At 36.1% G+C, this 12,947-nt stretch overlaps 1 protein-coding gene across 1 annotated transcript in view; it reads left to right on the top strand.

Annotated features, from left to right (window-relative positions):
- Positions 1-12,947, top strand: part of CSMD3 (CUB and Sushi multiple domains 3) — a 600,957-nt gene that overhangs the window by 552,873 nt on the left and 35,137 nt on the right. The window contains exons 58-60 of the mRNA XM_014965576.1: positions 3,683-3,865; positions 6,049-6,225; positions 10,981-11,160. Coding sequence (XP_014821062.1) covers positions 3,683-3,865; positions 6,049-6,225; positions 10,981-11,160 — 540 coding nt within the window. The remainder of the gene's footprint in view (positions 1-3,682; positions 3,866-6,048; positions 6,226-10,980; positions 11,161-12,947) is intronic.

The raw sequence follows: 12,947 nt of genomic DNA, 5'->3' as shown, positions 1-12,947 counted from the left end.
TAGGCTTTGTCAGTGATATTTAACACCAACAGGAAATTTTACATTCAGTAGAATGTTAAAGGAACTGGTTTGTTTTGAAAATATTTCCTATGTAACTTCTGGAAAGAGTATCAATTTCCACAGGGAAACTTCTTCCACATCTTCAAAATGATTGGTTCATTTACTTTTTTTTAACTTGCAAAATGTCTCCGGACTTGATGACACCACAGGTATGTTGTAATTTCATCATAAATCCATCTTTATAATAAGGCCCAGTGGGCTCCATATAATACCAGGGTAGGATGCTTGGTTTGGAGGGAACACCATCTAATCCTTGTAATAGATCAGCCCTCGCCAAAGTCGAGATATGTTTTTCTGAACCACTTCATGCTTAAGAATGTTCTGTTTCACAACTTCAGTTTGATTTTCTTTAACAGCAGTGATCAAATAAAAACCAGAAATCCAAGTCACACACAAATTTGGGGACCTGGCTAAATCCCATTTCTTATATTACAGTGTGTAAATACAGATTGTGATAGAGATTAATAAGTTACCAGTTTTAATTCTCAACAAATATTCTGGGGGGACATCCTTTCTTGTCATCCTCATGTTTCCATTATATAGGTTAAAGAAATCAATGGGGTTTTGAACTTTATTCAGACCTATGTAATTTCGAGTACATGGATATCTTCAAAGGCAGAAAATAGGAAGAAAACAAGTGACCCATTATTTCTTGGTTTACAACTGTGACAAAACAAGAGGTGAAAAAATAACCGATATGCAAATCTGACAATACTGCGATACCAGTTCCACAGTGAAAATTCAAGTTTCTTTACACCGTTAGTAAATGATAGAATCATAGAATGGTTTGGGTCAGAAAGGACCTTTAAAGATTAGACAATGGCTGGCTGTGGGCAGGGACCATCTTCCACCAAATGAGCTTGTACAAAGCCTTGTCCAACCTGACCTTGAACACTAGCACAGGAAAGACATGGACATGAAGCAGGTCCAGAGGAGAGCCACAAAAATGATCAGAGGGCTGGAACACTTCTCTTATGAAACAGGACTCTACTCTTATGAGAGAGCTGGGGCTGTTCAGCCTGGAGAACAGAAGGCTCCAGGGAGACCTTATTGTGGCCTGTCAGTATTTAAAGGTGGCTTAAAAAAAAGGTGGGGACAAAATACTTATCAGGGCCTGTTGCAATAGGACAAAGGGTAATAGTTTTAAACTAAAAGAGGGTAGATTTAGACTAGATATAAAGAATAAATTTTTTTACAATAAGGTGGTGAAACACTCAACAGGTTGCCCAGAGAGGTGGTAGAGGTGTCACTCTTGGGAGCATTCAAGGTCAGGTTGGATGGGGCTTTGAGCAATCTGTTCTAGTTCAAGATGTCCCTGCTCATTGCAGAGCAGTTAGATGAGATGGCCTTTAAAGGTTCCTTACAACCCAAACTATTCTATGATTCTAGGGGGCATCAACAACTCTTGGCAACCTGGTCCAGCGTCTCACCATGCTCATCATAAAAAAAGGATTCCTTATGTCCAGTCTAAACCTACCATCTCCGTTTAAAACCATTGCCCCTTTTCCTGTCCCTACAGGCCTTGATAAAAAATCTCTCTCAATCATTCTTATGTATTTTATATAGTGAAAGGCTGCAATAAGGTCTTCCCAGGAACCTTCCCTTCTCCAGCCTGAACAACTCCCCATTTCTCTCAGTCTCTTGCATAGGAGACGTGTTCCAGCCCTTTGATAATTTTTGTGCCCTTCCTCTGGACCACCTCTATCTAAAAGGTCCACATTCTTCTTGTACTGGGGACCCCAGAACTGGACACAGTACTCCAGCTGGGGTCACGCATATCCCAGTCCATTTCTTTTTCCCCTCCTTCCTTCATCTCTTTAGTGTATTCAGATATAAACTGATTATGTCAGCTTCAGTTTCAGGATATGCATTTTTTTACAGCCCGTGGCACAGAAATGGTTAAAAATTAATAAAAAATATTAAAATAGTGCTAATTGGTTAAAATCTTGCACTAAATTCCAAAGGGTTGAAAGAGTTTTTCAAGAATCTGAACCTTCTACTTCAAAATTTTAGGAAGTGCTTGCAGACAAGGACAATCTTAATGTTATCACCTGCTCTATGAGTCCCTCATCTTTCTCTAATCTGCCATTACAACCTCAAAGGTGAGAGAAACTAAAAAATGTGAACACCTAATTTAATCCCATAACTTTATATCAAAAAATGAGATGGACATTTGCCATAATGGGAACAAAGATCAAGTTGTTATAACCTGTGATATTTAGAGCTATGCACCAGAAATCAAAGTTCAATGTAAAACAATATTACTTAATAAATAATTGTATACGTATGTGAATTGCAAATTCAGACTAGGCTTATCACAAATGTTTTTACAGCTAGTATGCATATGTATTTGTTTGGGGGAAAAAATCCCCTTTAGATAAAATCTAAGACTACTTATTGTAGTTGTCCATAAGCAAATAAAAATATAAATAAATAAATAATATTTATTTATTAAAAAAACAATAATTAAAGAAATAGACAGAAATATCAAGGAATACAAATAGGAATCCTTAAAATGTAAATGAAAATATCAAAGAAACATTACAGACTATTCTATAATCATTCATTCATTAAATTAAATAAGTGCTCAAATACCTTGAGATAAGCATTCATAAGTGATGTACACGAAAATGCCTTTTTTTTTTTTGGCTGACAATTTTTGTACCCCCAGAAAGGAAATGTTAATCATGTCTAACAATTTTTTCTCAAGACATGAAGAAACATTTATTTGGTATAGATTCAGTTGTGACAGGATGCAAACTCTTATTTTCTTTAGCTTTACAGTACCAAACTATTTATACTTGTCATAGCAAAAAGGCTATTTTCGTTTCTTCATCATAAAATTATTATAGGCCCAATGACAAGTAGCTTGCTGAAAACGTAGCTGTTATTGTAAAGACTTTACAAGTATAGAATAATTAACTGTCTCTGCCCCAAATTCTTCATAGTTTAAATAAATCATACTGCAAAATTTAAGGTATGGTTTCCCAAAATAACAGAAAAACATCTTAATGTTGGACTTTTTTAAATTATTGAAAAATTATGTGGCATGCCTTTTTCAAACTAGAGGGATGTAAAGTCACCTAAGTAGCTTAGACATGAAGTATTTTGAAAGCTTGTAAAATTATTTTACTTACTAAAACTTGGAACTATTTACAATTTCTTTTTAAATAGGGCTGGCAGGCTGCTATACCGATCTGTGTCACATGATGAAATGGGTAAACAGAGAAGAGCCTAAACTTTTGAGTCTGTGATTTTAAACCAGTCAGTCAGCTAGCTCTTAAACTTAGTTAATTTGTTATTTCTGCAAGCATTAAAATACACAGGACAATGACCAAGATTTTGTAGCTTTCTTTCTGTTTCCCTATTCTTGTTTGGCAATTGTGTTACCAAAAATTTAGCGTTGTCTAAGAGGAATCTTGAGATAATTTTAAATTCTGTAAAAAGAAATTATTTGAGAATCAAGTAATTTTGCAATTACAGGGATTCACACCCACTGAAATATATGTTTATTTCTTAAAACATAAATATAAATTTGTTTATAAATACATAGGAAAAAAATTAAATGCAATATTATAATAATATTTTGTACTTATTCTAATCTTTGCACTTGAAATTCTAGGTGATACAGCAGGTTCTTGTGGTGATCCAGGCATCCCAGGTCATGGGTCTAGAGAAGAAAACAATTTTAAAATTAAAAGCACAGTACATTTCAGCTGTGATATTGGATATATCCTCCATGGCTCAGAAGAGAGAACATGTATGGCAAATGGAAGCTGGACAGGAAGACAACCTGAGTGCAAAGGTAAATCACAAGAGATCCGCTTTAAACTGCCTTCTTAAAAATGTTTGTCAGAAAACCAATTTTACATTGCCATTTTTGTGTTGTGAATGCTATACAGTTGATTTTGGACTGACTAATAAATTTTTTTTAATAACTTGTTGCACCATAGCAATGGTTTGGCATCAGGTGACAAAACTGAAAACAGTTCCTGGTACCTATGAAACTGCGTGTTTTCAAAGTTTTGAGAAGAAAAAGTGTACTGAACTGTTTATTTCTTCTCAGTCATGTGTCAGCGTCTGCTATATATGTTATCCAGTATAAAAAACTAAACAGAAGTAGATAGGGCCTCTACAACTCAATTTTTGCTGAAAGATTTTTTTTCCTTAAAAAGATCAGCATTGACTGATCTTTAATTACAACCACTATACATCTGAATTTCAGAGAAAAAAGCCAAGTTTTAGGAAAATGTCAATGTCAGGATTTCATTACATACATCTATGTCATAAATGATTGGCTTAAAAATGTCATTTAATTTTGACATTATTTTTCAATAAAAAATTAAATGCTGAAAACTTTATTTAGAAAAAATCATTCTAGAAATTTCAAGCTAGATGCTTTATCATAGAAGAAAGGTTTAACAGGATATTTATGGAGAATCAATTATTACCTTAATTATCTTTATTCAAACAGGAAATAATTCCAAACAGACACTTCATCAAAGAAAAGCAGAAAATAATTTGAGATTCTCTACTCTTATGATCCACTTTATCACTGTTGACCGTATGGAATAGTCATCTCATTTTGAAAACTTATTTCACAAGCTGCTTTTGTAATATCCTTTCTGCCATTCTGACACCACGTAAATCTATATATGTGTCTTTATGTTGCTATCTGAAGAGATACGCTTAACCCATCTGAACTTTCTGATTTTCTTCTTTGATCTTATATTACATAAGTGAATTACCCTCTTAAGATTTTTTTTTTTAATTTTAAGATACTTTGGTGTAATTTTTTCCCTCCCTAAAAATCTCAAAATGATGAGTCTAGTTCACAGATACATATATATATATATATATATATATTTGTATAAAAGTGTGTAATGCACACACAGGTATATTGTCCTAATTTGGGTCATATGGATTAGATGTGTATATGTAACCACATATGAAAGACATATTCAAATTCCAAAGTCCAGCACTGAAGAACTGGGAAACATCAAGCTTACACCTGCCTATGAAGTAATAGTTCGACTACCCTGTGCTTTGAATGGGATAGGAAATGTGTTTTGGTAATTGTCACAGTTTGGGCCAGGCTGGCCAATGACAAGATGACAGGTGCTCTCCCCCCCTCACTCCAAGGGGAGGAAGAAGAGAGAGAAAGAGATTTATGAGTTTAAAAAAAAAAAAATTAGCTACTTCAATGAAATATTAATAATAAAATAAAAATTAAATAATGGAATAGCTACAATATATACAGATATATACACAAAACCGTATCAAGCTCCCAGCGAGGTGTCACTGGCAGGCACTGGGAAAGTTCTAGACTGATGTCAGTGAGAAATGGGAACTGGGTTCCACAACACACTGATGGGGAATCAAAGGTGGACAGACTCCCAGGGTCCTCCCCCTCCCCATTGAAGAGCCCTCGCAGGGAAACCAGCTACCGAGCTGGCAGCTGGGCGGGAACACCCCATTGGTCACTCTGGGTCACCTGACCTGCCCACCCCTCCGTGAGGCAAACAACCCGGGGGCTGACGCTGGTTGCCCCAGGAACAAGCCTGAGAGGAGGCTCTCACTGAGCAGAAATTGGCTCTGTTCCACCCCGGACCAGGACAGGTGATGCTGTAACTGCTTACTTACTACAGAGTCAAATTAAATCTACAGTGATAATTGTAGATCAGACATTTTCTTATCATTGGGAGTTTGTCTTTGCAGATAAACTAGCTTTCCTTTAATGCAGATTTTAAAATTAAATTTGTAGGCTGTGTTTCCCTACGTACAAAAGGATAAAAACAAGTAATTCATGCAAACAGCTATTTACAGTATAACATGCCTTATCAGTAGGTGGTGGAAGGTACATTTTTCAAAACAACAGCACAGATTTCTACCACATAATACTGCTGACAGCCCCATTGTCCTTAGACATTACTATTTCAAAAACTATCTTTACTACATTTAAAAAATATTTAACAATTTGCTTTATAGCTGTGCAGTGTGGCAACCCAGGAACAACCGCTAATGGAAAAGTATTTCGTATTGATGGAACTACGTTCTCTAATTCAGTAATTTATTCATGCATGGAAGGATACATACTTTCTGGATCATCTGTAAGACAATGCACTGCCAATGGAACATGGTCTGGATCCTTGCCAAACTGCACAAGTAAGACAAATCTCTAATGAATAGTCTTTGTTTTTCTCTCCTCTGAAAGAATAAAGTAAAATATAGATGTTGGATGCAAATAATTTAAATTTTTGTCTTTTTCTTGCATATCTTCATATATAATTTTGTACACGAAATACTTTTAAAAACCTGTAGTGCTTTGAGAAGATGAAGCATATGTTTTTTTTGAAGACAGACACAGTATAGTAAAATATAGACTGCTGTTACAGTTTAAAGGAGTTCTATAGTTACATGATCTACCTACTTTAATTCTTGCCTAGTATGTTTCAATCTTTAGAGGGTTTTAGCTTGTTGTATATCCCCTGAAAGTGGTCAGAGTATGAACAGAACAGTTGAAAGAAAATCTTACCAAAAAAAGGTACGAGCTCTGAGAATCTCAGCTTGACTCATTTCTGCCTTTTTGATTATTGCTGACTATTAACTAATTCCTAAAGAGGTGCAGAAGCAGTACTAGGGCTACAACTTGTATCTAATACGATACAAGCACTAGCAGCAGCAGCTTTAAAATACTGAGAAATTAAGAGGCATTTTAAAGCGACTACCTCAGCCATTCTGTGATGGTCACCTCTGGAGATTGTCTACTCTGACCCCTCTGCTTGTTACAGGATGAGTTAGAGCACGTTGCTCAGAGCTTTGTCCAGTTTGCGTCCCTTTCCACAGACATTTAATTCTATAGTTCCCTAGCACGTCTAAATAGAAAATAAAGTAGATTAATCATCATACTTCATGTGTTATCTTTTCTTCTATGACAATGTATTTTAAATCACTAACAGATAATTAACAAGATTTAATGGACAACATTAGCTAAACAGATAATTAACAGATCATGAGTTAACAATCCCCTCTCTTTATCCTGCCAGTTTTATTTCCAGGTCTATAAAATCTTCATAATGGAAGGTCATGTATTGTAAGAGAATAATTTTCTCATAACGATTTCAAAGTGTATCCAAAGCAGTACTCCTGTAAGTGCCAACAGAATTTGTTGACAGAGCAGTTTTATGTCTTTCCCTAACTCTCCCTACCATGCTGTTGTTGTTTAACCCGGGCAGGCAGCTAAGCGCCACACAGCCACTCACTAACCTCCCCCCAGGTGGGTTGGGGGAGAGAAATAAAAGGGTAAAAATGCAAAAATTTGTGACTGAGTTAAAGACAATCTAATAGGTGAAGCAAAAGCTGTGCACACAAGGAGAGCATATAGGTCAGGACTAAAGGGAAGGCAGGAACAGGTGACGTTATAGTGGGGGTCTGCTACAGGCCACATGCCCAGGAAGCCCAAGCAAATGAGGCCTCTATAGACAGATAGGAGCACCCTCACATTCAGAAACCCAGGTCCTCATGGGGGTCTTCAGCCACCCTCCAAAAAGGACATGGACCTGTTGGAGCAGGTCTAGGGGAGGGGCACAAAGATGATCAGAGGGCTAGGTCACCTCTGCTATGAAGACAGGCTGAGAGAGTTTGTAGTGTTCAGCCTTGAGAACAGAAGGCTCCAAGGAGTCCTTATAGCAGCCTTCCTAAAGGCTACCTAATTCCTAAAGGGGGCCTGCAGGAAAGGTGGTGAGGAACTCTTTAGGAGGGAGCGTAGCAATAGGACAAGGTGTAACGGTTTTAAGCTGCAAGAGGGTAGATTTAGATTAGGTATCAGGAGGAAATTCTTTACTGTGAGGGTGGTGAGACACTGGAACAGGTTTCCCAGAGAAGCTGTGAATGCCCCTTCCCTGAAAATGTTCAAGGCCAGGTTGGATGAGGCTTTGAGCAACCTGGTCTAATGGGTGGTATCCCTGCCCATGTCAGGGTGGTTGGAACTAGATGATCTTTAAGGTCCTTTTCAACCCAAACCATTCTTTATTTCTGTGATTCAATTGTTCAAGCTACTATAGGATTTTCTTACAAGGAAACAACTCTATCATCTCTACAGTCAAACAGAAACACTGTTCTGTAGAACTTCTTGCTGCAGTGCTAGATAAAAAGCAAGGACATGCAGCTTGTGTAATCGCTCTTAATGAGTTGGAGCTGCCTGCAGCTCCTCTGTTCCAATGAGCTGGCTGAGGTTTTGCCCTGGCCAAGGGATCTGTGCACACAGCAAAGGTCTGACAGCCATGCAGCACAGTGCAGAGGCGTGGGGCTCCTCAGGTTAACTGTATTGTGGATCACTGAATCTTTGATGTACAGTGGTATTCTGGTCAGGATCACTACAGTGATTTAAGATGTTTTTTGCTTACCATAGTGACTTAAGTGGAGGTGGTCCAACTCTGCATCATTGGATGGACAGCTTGAGCAGGCGAGTTGGACCACATGACATCCAGAGCTCCCATCCAACCTCAAATATTATGTGGTTCTCTGATGTTCAAAATCTATGAACTTCAGGAAGTGCAATTGAACCTGCTAAATAGCTATGACATGTTTCTTTTACTTAAAGCTTTATTGCTATGTTTATGACAAAACACAGAATCCCAGTAAAATCTAGGTCACCTCCTTACATCTGCTTCTGCTTTCTTTGATAGTCAAATGCTACAGTGTAAGTCAAAAGAGCAAAAGGATCTTTTTCTTTCCGCTCACATCCACCTTTATGAGCAGTTTTAATGTCACAACACAGTAATATGAAGAATGACTCTTTTTTCCCCTTAAGTTTTTTCTTTCATGCGACTCTTATTCCTATAGTAAGATAAAGACTAGAAAGTATGAAAGAAAATCAGGTCTTTTTTTTTTTTCTTTGAAATATGGCTGGAAAAATTAATGGTGGGAAGATAGTAACTTTAAGAAGGTAGAGCAATCTAGAGATCTGGTGGAGCCAGGGGGTAGCTCTTGCTGTATAATGGATCAATGTCAAAGTGTCAGTAGCAGGAAAGGGTACAATCGTTAGAGTGACATTAACAGAAACAAAAAGTTTGTATTAATGACCGAAAGAAATAAATGGAGAATGCAAGGAAAGTGAATGAAAAAGCTGGATTTAAATGAACAATTAAAATAGTTTTCAACAATATAAAATAAATGGATAGTTTTTGGAGCTCTTTGATCATATATGATGTATGGTGTTTGCATGTTCTTAAATTTATAAGGTCATGATTTGAAATATTCTTCATACAGGATAATCTAAAGAGGTGAAACAAGGATTAGGGAAAAAAAAGGGTAAATGCATGAGAATTATGTTGTAATCCAGTCAAAGCAATAGTATACCTGGACAAAATATCAAGGATTATTTCAGTTGTTAAGGATAGAAAATGGAATATAGCAAAAAAAAGAAAGGTAGAACACGTAGAGTATTCGAATATACTCATGTAACTAAGAGAAACACTTCTGCCTTTCACAGCTCTGTATTTTTTAAAGAACGACAAAGAAAAATCTACGACTTTTAAAGTTTCAAAAACAATTTAAAATTACCATGTCACTAGGTAAAATAAAATAGGCTGATCTTCCCAATTTTCTTTATTACTGCACTAGCTACCTCTAGACTAACCCTGTGATATCTTTTATAGTCTCTTCTGTATCAATAGACAGGGATTGTGTGGGACATTTTATTATTTTTTTTTTAAGATTTAATACTTGGAGCTTAATTACTCAGACTGTGATAAACTGTAGAGCAGGCATACAGTATACCTTGGATTCTCAGTTCCCCAAATATTTAGATCAAGGGACCTGGCCAGAATACACTACAAACATATAGTCATGAGTTTTCTTATTTAGGAAAACAAGATACAGAGAGAGTGCCATTCAAATGGCCATGCTTTAGCACTGAGTTAGAAGTGGATAGGATGTGCTTTCTGCCCAGGAAACTGCTCCCCACAATATTTCAGAAGCAATAACAATGCTGTAGAGGGATTGCCAAGTTTACTGTAAAATAAACTGTAAAACACGTGTGTGGTGTATTTTATACGAATTAGATTATTTTTTCCTGGTGTTTGTTTTTTCCTGAAAACAGCATCTTTTTATCATTGCCACTATGGTTCGTAAGATTTCTTACTCTGAAAACTGGTAACTCCAGTTGGCCAGATCTGAGGAAAACTTACCTGTTTGAACACTTTTCTCAGATTATAATGATATAATTCTTTATTAACTCCTTATGAAATTTAATCTTAATTAAATTGTCTCCTGACACTATAAGTCATAAGAGTTTTGACATCCATTCCCACTGATTGAAGTCCTATAGGCCTAATTTTATCATAAGCCATGGCCCATGTTTGGGTGTTGCCTGAACGTTCTCATCCATTTATGTATGTAGTAACCATGTGAGCATTAAAAAAGTGGGAGCTTTTTGCAGACATATATCTTACATTTTCCAGACTGTTTCCTTTCAGGATGTACTTACGGAAAAGTAAACAACGGATATCTGCTTGTTTAATAATGAAGCTCTGAACTGATAGGAAAATTTGAGGGTATCAAAGGATGGTAGTGACATATGGATTATTTCCTGCTTTTTTTTTTTTTTTTTTTTTTTTTTTTTTTCATTTTATAATCTTGAAATTTTACTTATCAAAATTGTGCAGTCCATTACTTCTACTGTTGAACAGATGTATTGATGTTGTCCAAGTGTAACTGTTACACAGCTCCACATACTGTGTTTGGCAGCTAATACAGATGACATGTATGTTTATCTTCTCTTGATGCAGATTAAGATATATAATTTTTCTCCCTTTTTTGTTCCTAATAAATTCCTAGTTTTTCACTATGTTTTTCTTCTCGCATATAAATAAATCATGTTTAGGTTTTAAAATCTGTTCCTCAACTATTTACTTGCAGTTATCAGTTGCGGAGATCCAGGAGTACCAGCCAATGGCATGAGATATGGTGATGATTATGTTGTTGGACAAAATGTGACTTATATGTGCCAACCTGGTTATACAATGGAATCAAATAGCTCCTTAGTTCGCACTTGTACTAGCAATGGCACGTGGAGTGGAGTAATCCCAACATGTAAAGGTACAACATTTATTTTGATTGTCAACTATTTCTTTTATGACATTTACATCCACTGCTTCTTGTAGTGAGTCAGCCAGATATTTCCACAGAATTCAAAACTTAGTGTAAATATGAATAAACTGAATTGACTTTTTGGCTGCAGGAATGGCCCCTTCATCCTTTGCTTTTTTTCCATTTTATTTTTCATACCAATGTTGAACACTTTTTTGTAGCTTTATAGAACAATTTATTACTTTGCTGCTAAACTGAATTAGCCAATATGAAATGATGGTTCAGATTTGGTTTTTTATTTGTTAAGGTTAACATGTTATGCCAAAAATGAGCTTATATAGTCCCTGTCTATATGTCCCTGTCTTTACAAAAAGACCACTCAAGTATGTGATAGACACCTTTGGTAAAGGTCTACATTTATACAACTGAACTTTGTTAAAGGCAAATTTTTCTGGGTTACCCTATCCATAATACCAAGATTTTTCTCTGATCCTTCCTTTATTAGACATGCACCTTTGAGCATCACTGTGTTGTATCAACGTAATCAGCAAAAATACTAAATCCTTCTAGCAGCTTTCCTAATAAATGTTTTTCTGCTTCATGTTATTTTCCCTACTGTGAAAACTGAAAGGATTAATCTCATCTTCCTTTTCTCTCTTTTACTAGTTACATTCCCAATTTTTCTGCTTTATTGGAATTTTATAATGCTGTCTGTTGAAATTTAAACAGCAAAAAGTCTGAACTCTACTGAAAGACAGCCTTGTCTGTGTCATCAAAACAATTTTCTCTGAGAAACCCACTTGCTTGCTAAACCCTAAAATGTCTTCCTTCTAGAGTAATTTTTCTCACTCTTCATGATACCACAGCTGTAGAGAAGCACGGTTACCTTTTTTGGTGTTTTCTTTCTGGGTTCAAACTATATCTGATCTCTGTTCTTTTAAAACTTGGTAGGCTAAGTTTTCATTTACTTTGTTCTCATCCTGCTACCTTATGTTTTGTTTTCAGGAAGTATGGTCAGCAGTTCTAATTTTCCTCCCCTTAATTAATTAATCAAATCAGATCAAATAAACTTCCAATCTCCATCACATTTGCAATTACTTTCCCTGCTGAGTACAATTCTCCAAATATTTTACCAAGTTCAGTTTAATTCTAAATCACCTTTGATAATGTCAATTCTTAAAGTTATTTTCCCAACACATTTTTGAGGATGTCAGACTTTGAGTTCCTTTTAACAGTTCACTTTTTTCTATTTTTACTGTGTTCTTAGCCAGCCTCAGCTTCAATTACAAGAATGACCATGCTGGTCCTGTTGACCAAGAGTCTGTCTGTCTCCAAGAGTGACTGTAAGGGAACAGCTAGAAGATCATAAGACAAAAAAAGTATTTATGGTACAGTCTCCCAGCCTCAAATTCTTAAGGACTACAGGGCACCTAACTGGGAGCAGGAGTCAAACTCTGATTTGTTTCAAACAGAACTATACAAAGAAAGACTCAGACTGTCAATTTTGGCTTTGAGTTTTTGAGTCTTTCTGGGTTTAGGTCATACATATTGATGGCTTGCATAAATACTAAATAATAATTATATGCAGAATCCCTAGTGTTCTTAGAATTTAATTCTATTCCACACAGGTTTGTGTGAGTGCACTAGGTAAGTTAATAAACCCCATTTCTTTGACTGCGTAATTAAAAGTATTATATAATATGCAGTGGTGTGTTTGAAAAGGATGCATGTTCACCTGCAACTAAATATTCGGCTATTCAAGCATTGTCTTTTTTGCACACTTGCATTTGTAATAT

Source organism: Calidris pugnax, unplaced genomic scaffold (assembly GCF_001431845.1).
Source record: "Calidris pugnax isolate Ruff unplaced genomic scaffold, ASM143184v1 scaffold41, whole genome shotgun sequence".
NCBI lineage: Eukaryota > Metazoa > Chordata > Aves > Charadriiformes > Scolopacidae > Calidris > Calidris pugnax.
The sequence above is the reverse complement of the archived record's forward strand: the minus strand, read 5'-3'. Positions and strand labels throughout refer to the sequence as shown.